The sequence below is a fragment of the Kryptolebias marmoratus genome, linkage group LG24 (assembly GCF_001649575.2).
Source record: "Kryptolebias marmoratus isolate JLee-2015 linkage group LG24, ASM164957v2, whole genome shotgun sequence".
NCBI classification, from domain to species: Eukaryota; Metazoa; Chordata; class Actinopteri; order Cyprinodontiformes; family Rivulidae; genus Kryptolebias; species Kryptolebias marmoratus.
The window spans coordinates 10,413,916-10,430,834 of NC_051453.1; the positions used below are offsets into that span (position 1 = coordinate 10,413,916).

Below are 16,919 nucleotides of genomic sequence, written 5' to 3' on the forward strand. Positions count from 1 at the left end.
AGGGAAATAGATTTGTAAAGCTCAGTAAATGATTCCTACCCATGCAGTCGTTGTTGTGTGTGAGCTCAAAGCCAGGGAAGCAGAGACAGTTGTAGGACCCCACAGTGTTTTTACAGGTGCCATTACCGCAAGGCTGTCTGTCACACTCATCAATATCTAAAATATGAACAAAAACAACATTTAATGTGGGCGAAACATTCTCCAGCTACACTTGACTCCACTCTGTTGAATTAAATGTCTAAAAGCATTGTGCGTTTTAGGGTTGTGCTCCTCACCCATGCACATTGTCTGATCCGCAGAGGCTTTGAAGCCGTTGTGGCAGATACAGCGATAACTGCCCTGCATGTCGATACACTGACCGTGGCTGCACACGTTAGGAATCTCCTGACACTCGTCACGATCTGAGAAGAAGAAAAACACTTGTTAAAGACTACGAATTATCACCATTTACAAGTTTATAATCTGCTGGAACCATTTTACTTGTTTCGAAATATACTTGGTTATATTTGCAACTCCTGAAGTACTTGTACTTTTTAATCCAAAAGGTGATTTTAAGCCAACGTGTCTCCTGATGGTGTCTACTACTACTACTGATCAGAAAGGACTGGAAAACAGCAAAGAGAGGAAAATCTGGGGATTGTTTTTGTTTGAGGATGCTCCAAACCACCAACTTAGCATCTCAGTATGACTGTTTCACATACTGATGTTGAAAAGTAACAGATAAAAAGTCTAGGTGACGATTAAGGCATTTCAGCCATTTCTGCTGCAAGAGAGATTTTGACCTTTTAAACTTTTCAGATCTTTTCCGAACGCAAAAAAACATAGAATACAGCAAACGGGAACAGGGCAAATCATATGACACTACAAAACTGTTGTTGATTATTCATTTAGAATAAAACTACAGTCAGTTTCCTTCATACTGATATCTTCAGACTATTTTTTGTTCAAAATCAAACATATTTACATTAAATTGAAGCAAAATCAAACCTATTAATGTGTTTTTGTTATAATAGAAGTAAACCCTGCGCTGCTTGAATTTTATGTTGTGTATTAATCTCACCTGTTTCTTTTCTAATTTCTCATGTTGTGTATTTTTAATTGTGCAACCAAGTAAACTCAACTAAACTTTGTTCACCTGATGTACATTAACATTCTACAGGAGGTTCTTCACATTTTGACCACAGTTACTGTATTTGTCCACCTCTTTGGTGTTCGAAGATGAAAAAGCTGTGTTCAGTCTTTGCAGGGAGGCTGGACTCACCCTGACAGGCCCCGTTGGGTGACAGTTTGAAGCCCTGCGAGCACTCGCAGCGGTAGCTGCCAGGAATGTTGATACAGTTTGCGTTTCGCTGGCACAGGTTGTCCCCGTTGTTACACTCATCAATATCTATGATAGAGGGAGAAGGGGAGAAACAACGGGCATCAATCACAGGCTCTGTAACTGTCTGATCACAGTAGGCTGTCAGATTGTGGACAGCAAGAATAAAAACCACAGTGGTGCCAGTTTGACTCTGATACAGCCACTATCAGGATGACTGATGGTTCTGGTGGGTAATCCCATTCAGAGCCAACACACTTGCCTTTACAAGGACATAATTCATATTAATTCAGCAGCATTAACTTCAATGATTTATTTGTGTGTGTGCATATGTTAATTTGATTAAACTTATAAATAGTAGTGTCAGAAGACAGTGTTATATACAATATGAGACGTATTAGTACAAGCAGCTGCTCTGTCAAAAGTAATGACTGTATAGGCAGGAAAACTGTGTGTTTATCTAGATATGGTTTGAGCAAAGCAACAAAAAACGAGGGAAAGTAATGCTGTGCAACTGAACAAATAAGGATTCGTTTTTCACATCTTCCTCTATTGCATGAGACAGACAGGGAACATAAATAAAAATATTAAGAAAAAAGTTATTTTTGTTGGGTTTTTTTCTTTCAGGCCTCATACCAACCTTCACAAATCAGCAGTATGTTGTTGTAGCTGAAGCCCATTGGACATTCGCAGCGGAAACTTCCGATCTGGTTGATACACACGCCGTTGGCACAGATACCAGGGATTTCTCTACACTCGTCAATATCTGCAGAAAATGCCAACATCTACATTTTTAAATGCTCACTTTCCACAGTGATGCTTTCAAGGTCAAAACTTGGGTTAACGACAGCACTGATTTTACTCCAACTTACCAACTGGTTTTCCGGTGTGGATGTCGATGATGAATCCAGGAGACAGGTTACCACACAGAACCTGATACTGAGCTGGAAGAATCACCACAAAGGAGATTTGTTAATTAATTAAACTAGCATTCATTGAAAGAAACCCATATCAGCTGTCAAATTAATGCCAAAGTAATCTGTTGAGTAATCTGCTGAGAATGATGGTGACGACTTTTCAGCCACTACCACACCAAATTTTGGACCAAGTTTTAGTCATGTTTGGGCTATAAATATATCTATTAATCATTGTTTAAACAAATAAACAAGTGTATTTTTAGTGTATGTTTCTAGGTTGGTACTGAAACTCACTGGTAGCAGGAGTAGGACAGGGCTCGCAGGGCTTATTCCAAGCTTTCCCCACGTTGTAGGCGCAGCAGCACATCTTCTTGGTCATGTTGAACGACAGCTCGTTCTCACACGTGTCGTTGTAGTTGCGGTAGCACACACTTTTTCTCATGTCTGCATAAAAGGGTGGAAATAAATGGAAAATCTGCCACATGCTGTGACACTTTTTGAATTGTAGTCACTTAACGGGGCGGGTCTCTCACCCATGCAGTTGTTTCCTCCGTTGACCTGCATGTATTCAGGGGGGCACACACAGGTGTAGTTGCCCAGAGTGTTGTAGCACGTGCCAGGCCCACAGATGCCAAAATGGGCAGAGCACTCATCAATATCTGGAAAAAATGTGATAATCAAAAAAAAAATCCAAAATGAAGAGAAGGTGAGTGTTTTTTTTCCTCTTGTATTTATTTATGTGGTATCAAGAAAAGGTTGAGGAAATACCTTCACAAATGCGAGTCTCTTCATTGAGATAGTAGCCTGCTGGACACTCACACTGGAAACTGCCAAAAGTGTTAATACAGTTTCCACCCTGGCAGAGGCCAGGTAGTTCCATGCACTCGTCAATATCTATAAAATAATAAGAATAATTAAATCCACCTTTGCCAATTTTGTTATTTTCTAAAACAACATTTTTTTTATTTCTTAATCAGGAGCTTGACCTTAAACTGTTTTGGTAGAGTCTATTTAATACAAAGCTGGTGAACAGAAAAGGTTGAATGGTTTACCTTCCAGGAGGACAGTGATGGGGTTGGGTCTGAACCCCTCCCCTCCTGGACAGAGAGTCTTATATTCCGCTACAAGGTAGAAACATGAGAAAAATCAGTTTCTCCAAAGTGACTTTTGTAAAAACATAACTATCAGTTTGTATATTTTTAACTGTGACTTGCAAGGATGGATGTTACAGTCATTACTGACAAAATAAATCAACATGCACAAGATATCATATTGCAATATTCATTATTTGAAGGACTGGACTGAGGTCTTGTGGTGCGTACAGGAGTTGGATGTTGGGCAGAGTTCACAAGGGTTTCCCCAAGCTTTTCCATCGGAGCAACAGCAGGAAGCTCGAGTGACGCCCACGCCAATCTCTGCGATGCAGGAGATTCCTCCGTCGCCACGGGGAAGGGTATCCAAGAAGCAGTTACCAACACGGGTATCTGAGAGGGCCACAGGACAAAATGTGAGTGTGATAACATACATTTTACATGCACACAACTGCATATTCTATTCAAGGTGGATTTGGGGACACCCATGGCTCGGGTTGGTTTCGTAATTACATGGCTGTCAGCTCGATGCCATGCTCTTTGTGTCACATGCAGAGGTTTTTAAACTGCTGCACTTCTAGTTGCTGAGAGGGGCAGCTGTCAGGCGGAGTGAACAGCTCTGTCACCTCACAGCAGAAAAACCTATAGTTCTGTCTGCGGTATGTGGAGTTTTCTCCAGGTGCAATGGTTTCCTCCCACGGTCTCAAAATTTGCGAGTCAGGCAAATTGTGGTTCTAAATTGGGTGATGTCTGAACCTGTCTCTGCCTTAGCCTAAAAATGGATTAGTGAGCTATACCAAGAAAATCAAAACATAAAATTGTAATTTACTACATAGTAAACATGTGCTCTCAATCTTTTGCATGCCGTCACAATGCTCTTACACTTTTATATTTTCACTGATTTTATGATTCTGCACCGTAGAAGACCATAGTATCATCTCCTCTCCTGTGATAATAGGGTAAGTTATTTTGTTGGTATAATGCCTCTACTGCGAGCAATACAAGAGAAGGATAAGGCTTATAAAATGGTAGCAGCATAACTGAGTACCTTTTGAAGACTATACTTCAAACAGAGGATTCATAACCAATTCTAAATAAAACTACATTTCCATGCAGTCTCAGTGTATATTTATCACTTGTCACACAGTATAACTCTCGGAGGATGACATAGTTGTCTTCATTCAAATGTTCTTATCTGTAAACCCTCCGAGTGTGACTCACCCACGCATCCCACTCCAGTGGGGTTGAGCTCAAAGTCAGAGGGACAGTTGCACAAGTAACTTCCTGGTATGTTCACACAGAGTCCGTTGAGGCAGTTCACATGGACAGCACACTCGTTAATGTCTGCAACACACAAAACCGCACATTTTAAACTGTGTGAATTTATCAGTTTAAAATTTGTCATCAGAATAAAAAGCAATTTTTTACATTTTTCTAGTTATTCTTATTCAAAAGCCTGCCACACACGCCAACAGTTTAAAAAGTTGCTGATTGTATGTTATCTAAAAAAAAAAAAAAAAAATAGAAAAAATACAAGACAAAGCCACATTCTGCAGCTCCATTCTGCAGCTGATCAAATTTACCAGCTGAGACAGCAGATGGTATTACTTTTTAAATTACCTATTGCTATTTTTTATTAGATTTGATCAAAGAAAATTTTCAGCAGTATAATTTTGGTCTGGCAAAAGAATCATGAGGTCTGACATCCCACACATCAACCACGTTCTGTGTCTGTTCTGTCTCAGCGCTGACTGAGTTTTCATCCAGTTTGACAGTTACCCGTGCAGTTCCCTCCACTGCGGTCCAGTTCGTACCCTTCATCACACACACAACGAAACATCCCTGGAAGGTTCTGGCACGTTCCAAACACACAGATGTTCTGGAAATTACACTCATCGATGTCTGTGGCAAAGAAGGCAAAACAGAGAGAAAATGTTAGCCATAGTGCCTGAATTGAAAAAGGAGAACAACAAAACCGAAGGCAATAGATCGTGGCAGACTGAGAGCAGCACCTTGGCAGGCCTTGCTGTCCTCTGTGGGAGTGAAGCCCATCTCACACTCGCAGCGATAGCCGCCCGGAGCGTTCAGACACTGGCCGTTTTCACAAAGATTGACATTGTCTGCACACTCATCCATGTCTGAAACAGAGCATACACATATTTTAAATTATAAAAAAATAGATTTATGGCCAGTATTACACAAAGAATATTCAAAGTGTTTAAACTTGTGTTCAGGCTTTTAGGCTTGCAGAGAAACACAAAGTCTGGTTTCCATTTTTGACTTTAGGGTTTATTTTTTCAATTCAGTCCCTTTTTTAAAGTGTTTGTTTTTCATCGTTTGTAGGAGAAAATACTCAAACAAACCAAAGGTTCATAAATCCCCCAAATGCTATCTGTACATCAGGGCAGTTTTAACAGTCTTACCTGAGCATGAAAAGCCATCTCCATTGAACCCATCTTTGCACGTACACCTGTAGGAGCCTGGTGTGTTGACACACTCAGCGTTGGGGTGACAACTGTGGTCCTCTGAGGAGCATTCATCATAATCTGCAGGAAAAGGAAGATTAAAGAACTCAACAGTAGAATAAAAAGAGTCTCCAAAACTATTTCATTTACAACTCAGTCAAAGCTGAGAAAATCTGAGCACCGACTCACCCACACACTCGATGCCGTCTCCCACCCAGCCATCTCGACAGCGACATTTGAAGCTTCCCGGCACGTTGATGCAAGCAGCATGCATGTTACAGTTATGAGCTCCGATCTCACACTCGTCAACATCTGGAAAAATTATAGATAGATAATTTTGTAAACCACCAGTAAAAACATTTCTTAGGACACCAACAAGTTTCAAAAGTAAAAGTGGGTCACAGAACAGAAACTAAAGATTATGATTTTACTAGTGTTGCATATACTGAACAACATATATAACTTCTATATATTACTATTATACATGAAGACATCAGGATAAAAAATAATGACAATGTGCAAGTGAAGCTCAGTAAGTTCAAAACTATCTGGATATATCAAGAAATTATAAGACTGATGTGTTAAAATATAGATTTGGCATGATCAAAAGAAACAAATTACAATAAAACCTAATTTTTTAAAGACATTTATATAATAAAGAAACTCATTACAGCATAGATGAGATTTTAAATTTTAATAAGCCAAAAAAATGAAAAGAAAGAAAGGTTTAAATATTTTAATGTTGATCCTTTTTTATATTTCTGTTTCATACATGACTTGATAAATTAGTTTATAAATTATAAATATTTAACCCTTTTATTACAATATTAATATATTTGTAAGTAAACGGTTTACTAGAAAAAGTCCTTCAGAATCCCCCATATATTCATAAAAATAACATCAGTCTTGGAGTTTAATAGTCATACACTTAAGGACAGCGTGTGTCGTCTCTCGGTCTAGTTTACGTTTTCACAAACCACTGCAGGTTTATTCTGTTAGCCGTGCTGCTCGGACTGCAGCTTTTTCAGTTCATGACTAAATAATACATTTTTAAAATGCAGAGCTGAAACTGCTGTATGCATGGATGAACTGTTTTGACACTTGGCTCAGATTCGGACACACAGAGGCCCAGATCTCTAAGAGACAGCTCTTCCCTTGATCCTGTGTGTGTGTGTGGGTGTGTGTTTGTACCAGTGCAGCCCGTGGATCCCTTTTTGACAAAGTATCCCAGTTGACAGTGGCAGATGAAGGAGCCTTTGGTGTTCTCACAGTCACCGTGGAGACAGATGTTTGGGTTCAAATCACATTCGTTTACATCTGGGCAGACAGGGATGGACAGACACAGGTTACACAAAGATTGTTTTCATAGTGGAGGTCAGAGTGACGCAGAACAAGTCTGACAGAAACATGTTCATATTTATATTTAAATCAGAAAGAGTATACATCAATTCATGTGACAGATAGAAGACAATAACACCCAGACAAAAAATGTGAATGAGTTTAAACAGAATTAAAGGTTTTCTTTATTCTCTTACCGATACAGCTCCTCATGTCTATGGAGGCCATGAATCCATCGAAACACAGACAGCGATATTCACCAGGAATGTTGGTGCACTGGCCTCCATCACAGATGTCTGGAGTCTCCTCACACTCATCAATATCTATCAAATACACCACAGAAAAGGGTTATTATCACAATGCAAGTCTTCAGACAAATGAAAAAGACCATTAAACACACACATTCACAAGGTGGAATATTTCCTACAGGAAACTGCTGTTTTTATAATTTATGAGTAAATCATATTCTGTGTTTTATTACCTGAGCAGGTTCTGAGGTCAGGCATCAGAGCGTAGCCCTCGCTGCAGCTGCACTCATAGCTCCCCTCCGAGTTGGTGCAGTGAGTCTCACATCCCCCGTTCATTATGGTACACTCATCAATATCTGAGGAGAGGTCATCAGTACAGTCTCAGATCTCAGTCAGAGTGAGAACAGAAGCACAAAAAGTCAAATGTGCTGTTTTGCTTGAACACAAAAGCTTCTGTTATTCAACGTCACAATCAATTTTTGATGAAATTTTCGCTCCACTCACCGACGCAGCCCTGTCGGTCTGGTGTCGCCTGGTAGCCGGTGTTACAGGAGCACTGGTACGTCCCGGCCATGTTGACACACTGACCGTTTCTGCACAGGTTCTCACTCAGCTGACATTCATTCATGTCTGAAGCAGAAGAAAATCAATTAATGCTGCATACAAACATAATTAAAACTTTTTTAAAGGTCTTACTAATAGTTTATTCAGAATGGCCATATTTTATAACTAACAAACCATAAATTGAATGTTTTCTCTCATTACCTTCTGAAATAACTTAAAATTATTGAGCAAAAAGGATGTTTATTAAATATGACTCAAATATGCAGAAGTGAGTAATCACCTTTTCAGGAAACTAGCTTTTAAATGACAGTGTATTATATCCAGTTAGGCTTTATGCTCATGCAGTATGTGTGCTGATTGTTTGCCCCACCTTCGCAGACAGATGCATCATTGCTGAGCAGGTATCCTGGGGGACATTCACACTCGTAACTCCCATCTGTGTTCAGGCAGGTTCCTCCGTGGCACAACAGGGGGTTTCTCTCACATTCATCAATGTCTGTCAAAATAAAGAAGGGAGGAATGAAGACAAAAGTGAACAGTTGCACAGATCAGTCATACGGTATGTTTTGTAGATGACTGTGCTTTGAACTTACCCATGCAGTTCTTCATCATCATGAAGCCACTTTCGTAGCCTTCGAAGCACTCACACTCAAAGCTGCCAGGGGTGTTGACACATGTACCATGGCCGCAGAGGTCAGGAGAGATCCGGCACTCATCAATATCTGAAACACGGGTACACAACAAAAGAAAACTAACCACCTTTTAGTTGTATATTGACCCTACATTAAATCCACTCCTCCTGCCAACGTTCGAACCTGTGCAGTTCCTCTCTTCAGCTGTGAGAGCGAAGCCGCTGTTGCAGCGACACTTGAAACTGCCAATTGTGTTTCTGCAGGTGCCATGGCTGCACAGACCCTGGAACACCTTACACTCATTCACATCTAGGAAGAAGCACAAACAAATAGAGCAATTAAATTCACACCATATTTTTTTACATACATAAGCTCACTGCAGTTCTAAAGTAAACAGATATTGTGGTACCTTTATAGAAGGGCCTGCCAGTCAAAATATCTCCTCTGTTTGCAAAGCCTGGACCTCTGGGACATATGGCGTTAAACTCAAGTGACCCCTCTTTGGGACACTCCTCACAGTCAACCCCCCAGGCGGCCCCCACAGAACAGCAGCACATGTCCACACGGTATCTCCCTGGCAGAGGCTCACCACACTCATCTTCATGCCATTTCTTGTAGCACTGCTCACTGCGCATGTCTAAAAAAAGAGAAAATTAGAAAAACAAAGTAGCATTTGCGTTTACATTCAGGCTTCTTACAGCAGAAACAACAAACTGTCTGAGGTCTCCTTACCCACACATGTGCGACCGCTGCTGTCCAGAGTCAGACCTGCAGCACACTCGCAGCGGAACGAGCCCTGCGTGTTCACACATCGCCCATTCGTACACACACCAGGGAACACCTCACACTCATTAATATCTGCAGGGAAAGGAGCATGTTAAGAATAAAAGGACAAAATAGCATCACAGGGGTTAGCAGTGAATTAAGGGGACAATGCACATTTTTCACCAGTCATTATAAAACATTCTTACCTTCACATACAAGACCCTTCATGCGAGCAAATCCTCGAGAACAAGCAGTATCTGAGGAGACACAGACGTTTTTTGTATGAATACTACTCATCTATGCCTTTGGCTAAAGTTTCCACCAGACATGATGCTTTGTGGAAAGTTTGGGTGTGATTTTATGGTCAGAGGTTTATTTACACTGATTCTGAACTTTCGCCACAGCTGTGTTTGGAACTTTAGGAGAAATATTTAACCAAATCTTTATCATATGTTAAAAGTCTGTGTGAATGGAGCTTCCTAGTTTGTGATGAGTGAATGATCCCAAACAAATGTATTTTTTATGTGTCGGCTCAGGAACGCATCAGCAAGTTAAGACGTTGCAGCACATTAAAAAGATATTTTGTACAAAGTAAAAAATTAGAGCATGTGCACAAGTTTGATGTATTCAGAATGATGGCTGTCATTTCTCATGATATAGCATGAGTTTATGCATAATGTTATTTTTAATGTTTGACCAAAACAGCTACAAATCTGTCATTTCTCAACATAAGATGATCTTAGTCTGAAGCTTTGGCATGAAAAGTGGCGGGCGACATGCGTACCTTTAAGGAATGCTAGGCCTTTAATGTTCTGTAAAGAGATCATTTTGCCTCCGACTGAACAGCTTTAATGAACAGCTGATAATCCAGTGTTGCCACAATGTTCAGAAGTGTGTGTAACAGTCAGACCAGTACTGTTTGTGGATCAGTATCTGTGTGTGGGAACTGACCGATCTCGCAGGGCTCACAGGGGCTGCCCCAGGCCGCTCCCAGCGTGGAGCAGCACTCCGACTTCAGCGTGGCTCCATTGATGTTGACCTCACAGCGGCTGTCTTGTATCGTGAGCCAGCAAGTACTCTTCATGCTATCTGTGGAGCCGAAGAACAGCAAAGAAAACTTGATTAAATGTGTTGTGTTTTCATGGAAACAAACAGCTCTGTTTACATCTCAGGTTTTGTGACAAAGTAGCCTAAACAACAAATCTAACAGATTGAGTAAGTGCATTTTTTTCATCCACAAAAAACATTTTCCAAATGTTTTTTTGATATCAAACACATGTTAGTAAAAGCACGATACAAAAACAAAACAGATTGGTTCATAAGGATGTTGCTTCATGGCACCAGAAATGGTCAACAAGTCAAAAATGCTACACTAAACCTGAAAACTAACTCCTTTTTTATTTTTCTTAAAGTTGTGTCTGTAGATGAATGGTTAGTTCAATGAAATATATAAATGATTGCATTTAATTTTACTAACATTATACTGGTGCATTTATGATAAAATGAAAGACTGAGTCATAAAACTGACACATTTTTCCCAAAAACCACACGGCCACAAAAACATTAAAAACATTTACTTTTTTCCATTTTCTTCCTTTCCAAATCCTTAAACAGAAATAAACTAAACCAGAGGAATCTTTGGACCTCTGACAGAACCAGTTCATGCAGTATGTATACATGTTTTTTATTGACTGCTTTTTTCATTCCAGATATACAGATTCTCCCCTGGCATGTAGCTTTGAAAAAAAAATAAAAATAAAAAATTCTCCGAAAAAGAAACAAAGCTCCAAAACAAATGTCTATTTAACTTTGACAGGGTGTCTCACATACCTCATGTCATTATGGATCTGTTGCGGATTTTGGTGAAGTGAAACATTCTCCATGTGATTCAAGGCCGGGAATGGAAGTATTTATCTAATAAATCAACTGAGTGTGCCTGTGGGATCATCTGAGGACAATAATATCTCTGAATGGCTGCTGGCATGTTGAGCCGTATCAGTGTTTGTTTACAGAAGACGGAGATTAAATCTTGATTAAAAAAGGAAAGAAAAGGCTTTTGCAGCCGTTAGTTCCCACTTATAGTTGTAACCTCATGCAGGCTCTGTTCTGAACTCTGATCTGACTGGCCTGATGTCTTACGTACCAACACAGATGGTGTTTGTTGAGTCCAGCTTGCTGCCATGAGCGCATTCACAGTTGAAGGACCCAGCCACGTTCCGACACTGTCCGTTGATGCAAGGGCTCGACTCGCATTCATTTATATCTGAAATGTGCAGACATACAAACACACACACACCAAAAGAGGCCATTTTTAAATGATAGAAATTTAAATTTTTATGAAAAATGCAATGTGAATTATGACCGCTGAATGAAGAAGCTAAAAATGACTTGTTAAAGATACTTTTTTTAAAAAACAGTAAAAATCAAGGTAAAAGTTAAAAAAAGCAAAACACTAGCTATAGGCTAAAAGCAGCCAAAGGCTAGCTTAATGTATCAAAAGGCTAGCTAGAAGGTAAAAGTAGCAAAAGCTAGTTAAAAGCTAAAATAATAAAAGGTTAACTAAAAGCCTGGAGTAGCAGAACAGTAGTAAAAAGTTAAAGTAGCAAAAGAAAACAAAAATACATGAAGTATGCTAAAGCAGATTTCAAAGTGAACAATTTTTTGAAGAAATTTAAGAGATCTCAATTTATTTCTATAGGGAAATATTTGTCAATAAAGTTTAATGTTTGGAAAAGTTTAAAAGTTACGAAAAACAAATGACATACCACCCAGCATCCTGAATGAGCTGAACGTTTTGATACATTAATGGCTAAAATAGCCAAAAGTATGCATAAGTAGCAGATTACAAAAAGGAGCAGAAAAATGCAAAAGAAAAAAAAATAACATGAAAATAAATGAGAATGTGATTTTGCTGAGAGACGAATATGACTGAAGGAGCACTGACCTTCGCACGTCTCTGAGTCGGGTTTGAAGACGAACCCTTTCGGACAGGAGCACGTGTAGGAGCCGGGAGTGTTTCTGCACAGACCGTTGTCACAGAGCAAGCGGTTCACCAAACACTCATTGATGTCTGCAGGCGAAACAGAGAGGATGATGGTCAGAATCCTTGTTTAATGAATCAAAACAGCCAAGGATAATTGGTGCAAAAATCTTACCACTACTTTTTCAAAAAGACCAGAACAGAATGCAATTTTCAAATCATTTAGTCACCAGATATTATTCATGCTCATAGAATTTCATCATCTTAAGATGGTGGTGTCAAATCCTGGTCCTGGAGGGCCAAATCCTGCATGTTTTAGATGTTTCCCTGCTTTTCAAGCAGGTCTTCAGGTTCTACAGAAGCTTGTTAATCACTCAGCCATCCAACTCAGGTGAGTCAAAGCAAAGAAACTCGTAAAACATGCAGGATAATGTTCCTCCAGGACCAGGATTGGACACCACTGTGCTAAAGGATACAATATCATTAGGTCTTCGAGCTGCAATGAATTATAAACAGATTTTGTTTTTGTCCTTTAAAGGTTCTGGATGTTTGTGCAGTCTAAATCACCTCCTGGAAATATCTGATTCATTATGAAATAATAAAAATAATAAAATAAAAAAAACATTCAATGGAGGAGCAGCTGAAATTTGTTGAATAGCAATACAGAGCTGTCTGTATTTCTTTCAAAGTAATTGAAGTTTTAGTTTATTTGTTTGTTATTTTTTAAGTTTGTGCTGTTTCCAATAGCAAATTATTGCAACCTGCTTTTGTTTATGACTAACCAGCATTTTGGAATCAAGACTTTTTCCCCCTTAACATACAATCAATGAAAGCTGTGTTTTTATGACCAGTAGAAAGTAAGAGCGTAATGTTTTCCAGTGTTTCCATGACATAAAAGTATCAAAGCTCCCTGCTGAAGCTTCACTACTTCTGTTGCTATTGAGTATTTCTAACTGCAGTTGTGGCCACAGCTGCACCCTAAAGCAGCTGAAAAGCCCCACTTTACAATAAGAAATCAGCTAACTTTGAAACCTAGAGAAGCTCTGAAAACAAAACTCACTCACCAACACAGTTCTTGCCACTTGTGTCTGACTCATGACCGATGTTGCAGATACAGCGGTAGCTTCCCCTGAGGTTTTCACACATGCCGTTCTGACAAATTTCTGGGTCCAAGGCACACTCATTGATGTCTGAAGAGATCAAATGTTTTTCAAAAGATGGTAAAATTAAAGATTTTTCCAACACTGACTTTTATGTTTAAGAGAAATGTCTCTACCTCTCCCATCAGTTGTGATTCCAATTCCACTGCTGCACACAGCCTGAAACTCAGCTGAAAGACACATTAGAAGCAATTTGAATTCAATGAATACAACATATTCTTTATTTGCCCTTTATAAAGACTACATAGCTGTGAGCAAAGACACTACCTGAGTTTCTGGATGGGCATGGATGGCAGGGTTCTCCAAAACCATGTTCAGGATTTGCACAGCAGCATTCTGACTTGGTCACAGCGCCTGGGAACGGACGTGAGCACGTGCCCATCTTTATGGCACCGTAGCAGGTGGTCCTCATGTGTGTGTCCACACACACTCGTCCATCTACGTCAACAGCCAGGCCCGGCGGGCACTCGCAGCGGAAGGAGCCCTCGGTGTTGATGCAGCGCCCGTTCATACAGATACCTGGTGTCTGACACTCATCGATGTCTGATGGCGAGAGGGTGCATGAAACGTCCTCAGCATCAAATAAGTAAAATTAAACGGAAATTCCTCTGATATGTCTAGACGGGTACATTAATATATATAATATACAGATGGATAATGTATAGCAAAATCTCTACTTAGCACAGAAAAATAACTATAAACAAGATCATATAATTACCACTGGAAGCTTTCAGACAAAATCTTTCAGCAAGAGACTAAAAAATGTATCTATTAAATGCTGAACAGAGCACAAAAGGGAAATTTTAGTTTGACTTCCGAAGTCAAATGGGTCCCAAAAAGGCATTTATCCGACTTCAAACTACAACAAATCTGCCATCATAGTTGTAAAACAGCCTGTCTGACTTTTTACTAAGCTTCAAAGACCGTGCTGCTCGTACCGGTGCAGTAACGTCCGTTAGGAGCTAACGCAAAACCAGGCTTGCAGATGCACTTAAAGCTGCCATCCTCGTTGATGCACATGCCATTGAGACACATGTTGGTAGTGGCACATTCATCGTGATCTGTAAGGGAGCAGGACAAGTTTAATCATGCAATCGAGGTGAAAGCTTATATGAAATTCAGCCCATTTTAGTGTTTTTGCTCCTCACCGATGCAATTCTTTCCATCAGGAGTGAGCTCAAAGCCTGCGTTGCAGATGCACTGAAAGCTCCCCTCTGTGTTGACACAGCGGCCGTTGCGACACATCACTCCATTCACAATACACTCATCAATGTCTAAAAGGAGAAAAAAACATGACGTTGTTTGTCTTTATTCTAATTTTATAAACATATTAGAAAGAAGTAAGTTTTTATAACATGAGTTCAAGATAAAATCAAACTTTTAACTTCATCAAAAGTGAACAGCATGGACTGACATACCAATGCAGGCTTGTTTGGTAGGGGTTCCCTGATATCCTTCATGACACTTGCAGTGGTATGATCCAGGTGTGTTGACACAATCTCCATTAATGCATGGGTTACTTAAACACTCATCCACATCTATGAGTGGAAAAAAATAGGTAAGAATTACTGTCTAAATGTACAGATTTAACTATCAGGACAAAAAAAAAGAGATTCACATTTAAGCAAATTCTTTCTGTCAGCTTAAAATTCCTTGAACTGACATAAGATGGCAGTGTGGCATGTGAAATAAAGTGTGGCACCATCGGTCACTCTGAAGTGGGTCTGAGGAAAAATGTCTTCAGTGCATACTGAGAGAACTCACACCTGATTTTAACACTGTCCAAGAGTGATTAGATCATCCAGGATGGAAGTTAGTGTCTGGTCTGAACGGGATCTTTATCTGCCTCACTTCAAAACTGGCTGAATAAGAACATGTATGGTTTATCTCTTACCAATACACTCCCCGCGGACATCCTGCTTGTATCCCATGTTGCACTCGCAGCGGTAGCTTCCATGCGATGGGATACAGCGCCCGTTCAAACACAGGTGGGTGAAATGTTTGCAGAAATCAATGCTTTCATTCACAGAAACGGCACCTTTTGAAAACACAACGGGCACAAACCAATGTAAATACAAAACAGAACTCAAACCATCTCAATAATAGTGCTCATACTGAAATCTACTGAACAACTCACCTATGTGGTTCAGTCCTCCTCCATTGCCCAAAAAAGTCCCTCCGTTTCCTCCAAAGGTCCCACCATTGTCCCCAAAACCATCCCCTCCACCATTGCCACCAGTCTTTCCATTACCGTTCCCATTCGGGACACTGGGGGGGAGCTTAAAGCCATAGTTGCCGTTGATGTTGGGAAAATGTCCACTGGGGAAGGTATGAGGAAGGCCATGTCCTTGTGGAACCCCCACAATACACAGACGCCTGTACTCATCTAGTAAAGACACAATGAATGACAACAATTAAGTTTTATTTGGTATGTTTGTTATAAGCCAAAAATAATCCAGTTGTGTGGATTATCAAAGCATCACTAACTCATATTTACTGAAAATAGCTTTTTAGTGGTTTGGGAAAAGAGAAAATCAAATGAATAAAACATTCAGAGCTGCTTGGATGTTTGTCATACAGTGTGTCTGCAGCATTATTCCTGTATGTGAATGTTTGGATGTATATAAACACAACCCTATATGGTTTACATCAAAAATATGTTAAGCCTGTTGTCTATTTAGTTTTGACGGTAACAGTCACTGAAAACACTGGTGCTCATCTTAGTTGAGCGCTGAAAGAGGCTTTTCTGTAACTGATCAGCAGTGGATAACACAGACTCACGCACTGCTCTGAAATTACAGCCTAAATGAAGAGATGATGGGTAACTGGATGTTTTCCAACATTTTTTGGTTAGACTTTGATCGTGAATTAATGCTCTTCAGCTTGAGTTGATGGTCTTGCTCCAGAGTTGCAAAGTTGTAGTTTTTTTTTTGTTTTTTGTTTTCAATTTCTGGTTTATTTCATGCCTTCCCTTCACTGAGAATCAGTTTAGACGGATTGAAAATGTACATTTATATAAATGTTTTCTGTCCTGGTTATCATGCGAGCTCACCTGAACCTCTGACAGGACACATCTCGGGGATCTGGCCCAAAGCCCAGCAGCGTCCCGTTTCACAACAACACTGCATTTTGTTGTACTGGCCGTTCAGCTCTGCTGCGCAGCGGCCATTAGCGAGAGCAGAGAAACAGGTGCCCACGCGCTGATCTGAGAGCAGACAAAAGAGACAAATTAATACAATTAAATCAAAAGTCAAGAAAACAACATAAAATTGGTTTTAATTCTGAATAAAAAGAAGGGAATATTTTTTATATCTGTGATGTTGTAAAGTAACGTTTTTAAAACATTGCTGATCAAGTGTTTTGTAGTTTGTAGCAAAACTTCTCTATGAAATTTAAAGAATAAAGTTTATTTAGTTTAGGTGACCACAACTTTATAAGTAA

The 16,919-nt window shown here is 39.8% G+C and overlaps 1 protein-coding gene across 1 annotated transcript in view; it reads right to left on the bottom strand.

The window, feature by feature from the left end:
- fbn2b (fibrillin 2b) overlaps positions 1-16,919 on the bottom strand; it is a 60,256-nt gene that overhangs the window by 8,325 nt on the left and 35,012 nt on the right. Inside the window, exons 10-46 of the mRNA XM_017406984.3 lie at positions 16,531-16,683; positions 15,616-15,864; positions 15,373-15,516; positions 14,897-15,016; positions 14,627-14,752; positions 14,417-14,539; positions 13,746-14,021; positions 13,595-13,648; positions 13,383-13,508; positions 12,283-12,408; positions 11,482-11,601; positions 10,290-10,427; positions 9,545-9,595; positions 9,306-9,431; positions 8,983-9,210; positions 8,757-8,882; positions 8,535-8,663; positions 8,312-8,437; positions 7,882-8,007; positions 7,611-7,733; positions 7,327-7,452; positions 6,983-7,108; positions 5,981-6,103; positions 5,750-5,872; positions 5,339-5,464; positions 5,106-5,228; positions 4,548-4,670; positions 3,558-3,719; positions 3,288-3,356; positions 3,004-3,129; positions 2,769-2,894; positions 2,530-2,679; positions 2,191-2,262; positions 1,959-2,084; positions 1,262-1,387; positions 276-401; positions 40-156 (exon numbers count right to left, since the gene is read on the bottom strand). Coding sequence (XP_017262473.1) covers positions 40-156; positions 276-401; positions 1,262-1,387; positions 1,959-2,084; positions 2,191-2,262; positions 2,530-2,679; positions 2,769-2,894; positions 3,004-3,129; positions 3,288-3,356; positions 3,558-3,719; positions 4,548-4,670; positions 5,106-5,228; positions 5,339-5,464; positions 5,750-5,872; positions 5,981-6,103; positions 6,983-7,108; positions 7,327-7,452; positions 7,611-7,733; positions 7,882-8,007; positions 8,312-8,437; positions 8,535-8,663; positions 8,757-8,882; positions 8,983-9,210; positions 9,306-9,431; positions 9,545-9,595; positions 10,290-10,427; positions 11,482-11,601; positions 12,283-12,408; positions 13,383-13,508; positions 13,595-13,648; positions 13,746-14,021; positions 14,417-14,539; positions 14,627-14,752; positions 14,897-15,016; positions 15,373-15,516; positions 15,616-15,864; positions 16,531-16,683 — 4,860 coding nt within the window. The remainder of the gene's footprint in view (positions 1-39; positions 157-275; positions 402-1,261; positions 1,388-1,958; positions 2,085-2,190; positions 2,263-2,529; positions 2,680-2,768; positions 2,895-3,003; positions 3,130-3,287; positions 3,357-3,557; positions 3,720-4,547; positions 4,671-5,105; positions 5,229-5,338; positions 5,465-5,749; positions 5,873-5,980; positions 6,104-6,982; positions 7,109-7,326; positions 7,453-7,610; positions 7,734-7,881; positions 8,008-8,311; positions 8,438-8,534; positions 8,664-8,756; positions 8,883-8,982; positions 9,211-9,305; positions 9,432-9,544; positions 9,596-10,289; positions 10,428-11,481; positions 11,602-12,282; positions 12,409-13,382; positions 13,509-13,594; positions 13,649-13,745; positions 14,022-14,416; positions 14,540-14,626; positions 14,753-14,896; positions 15,017-15,372; positions 15,517-15,615; positions 15,865-16,530; positions 16,684-16,919) is intronic.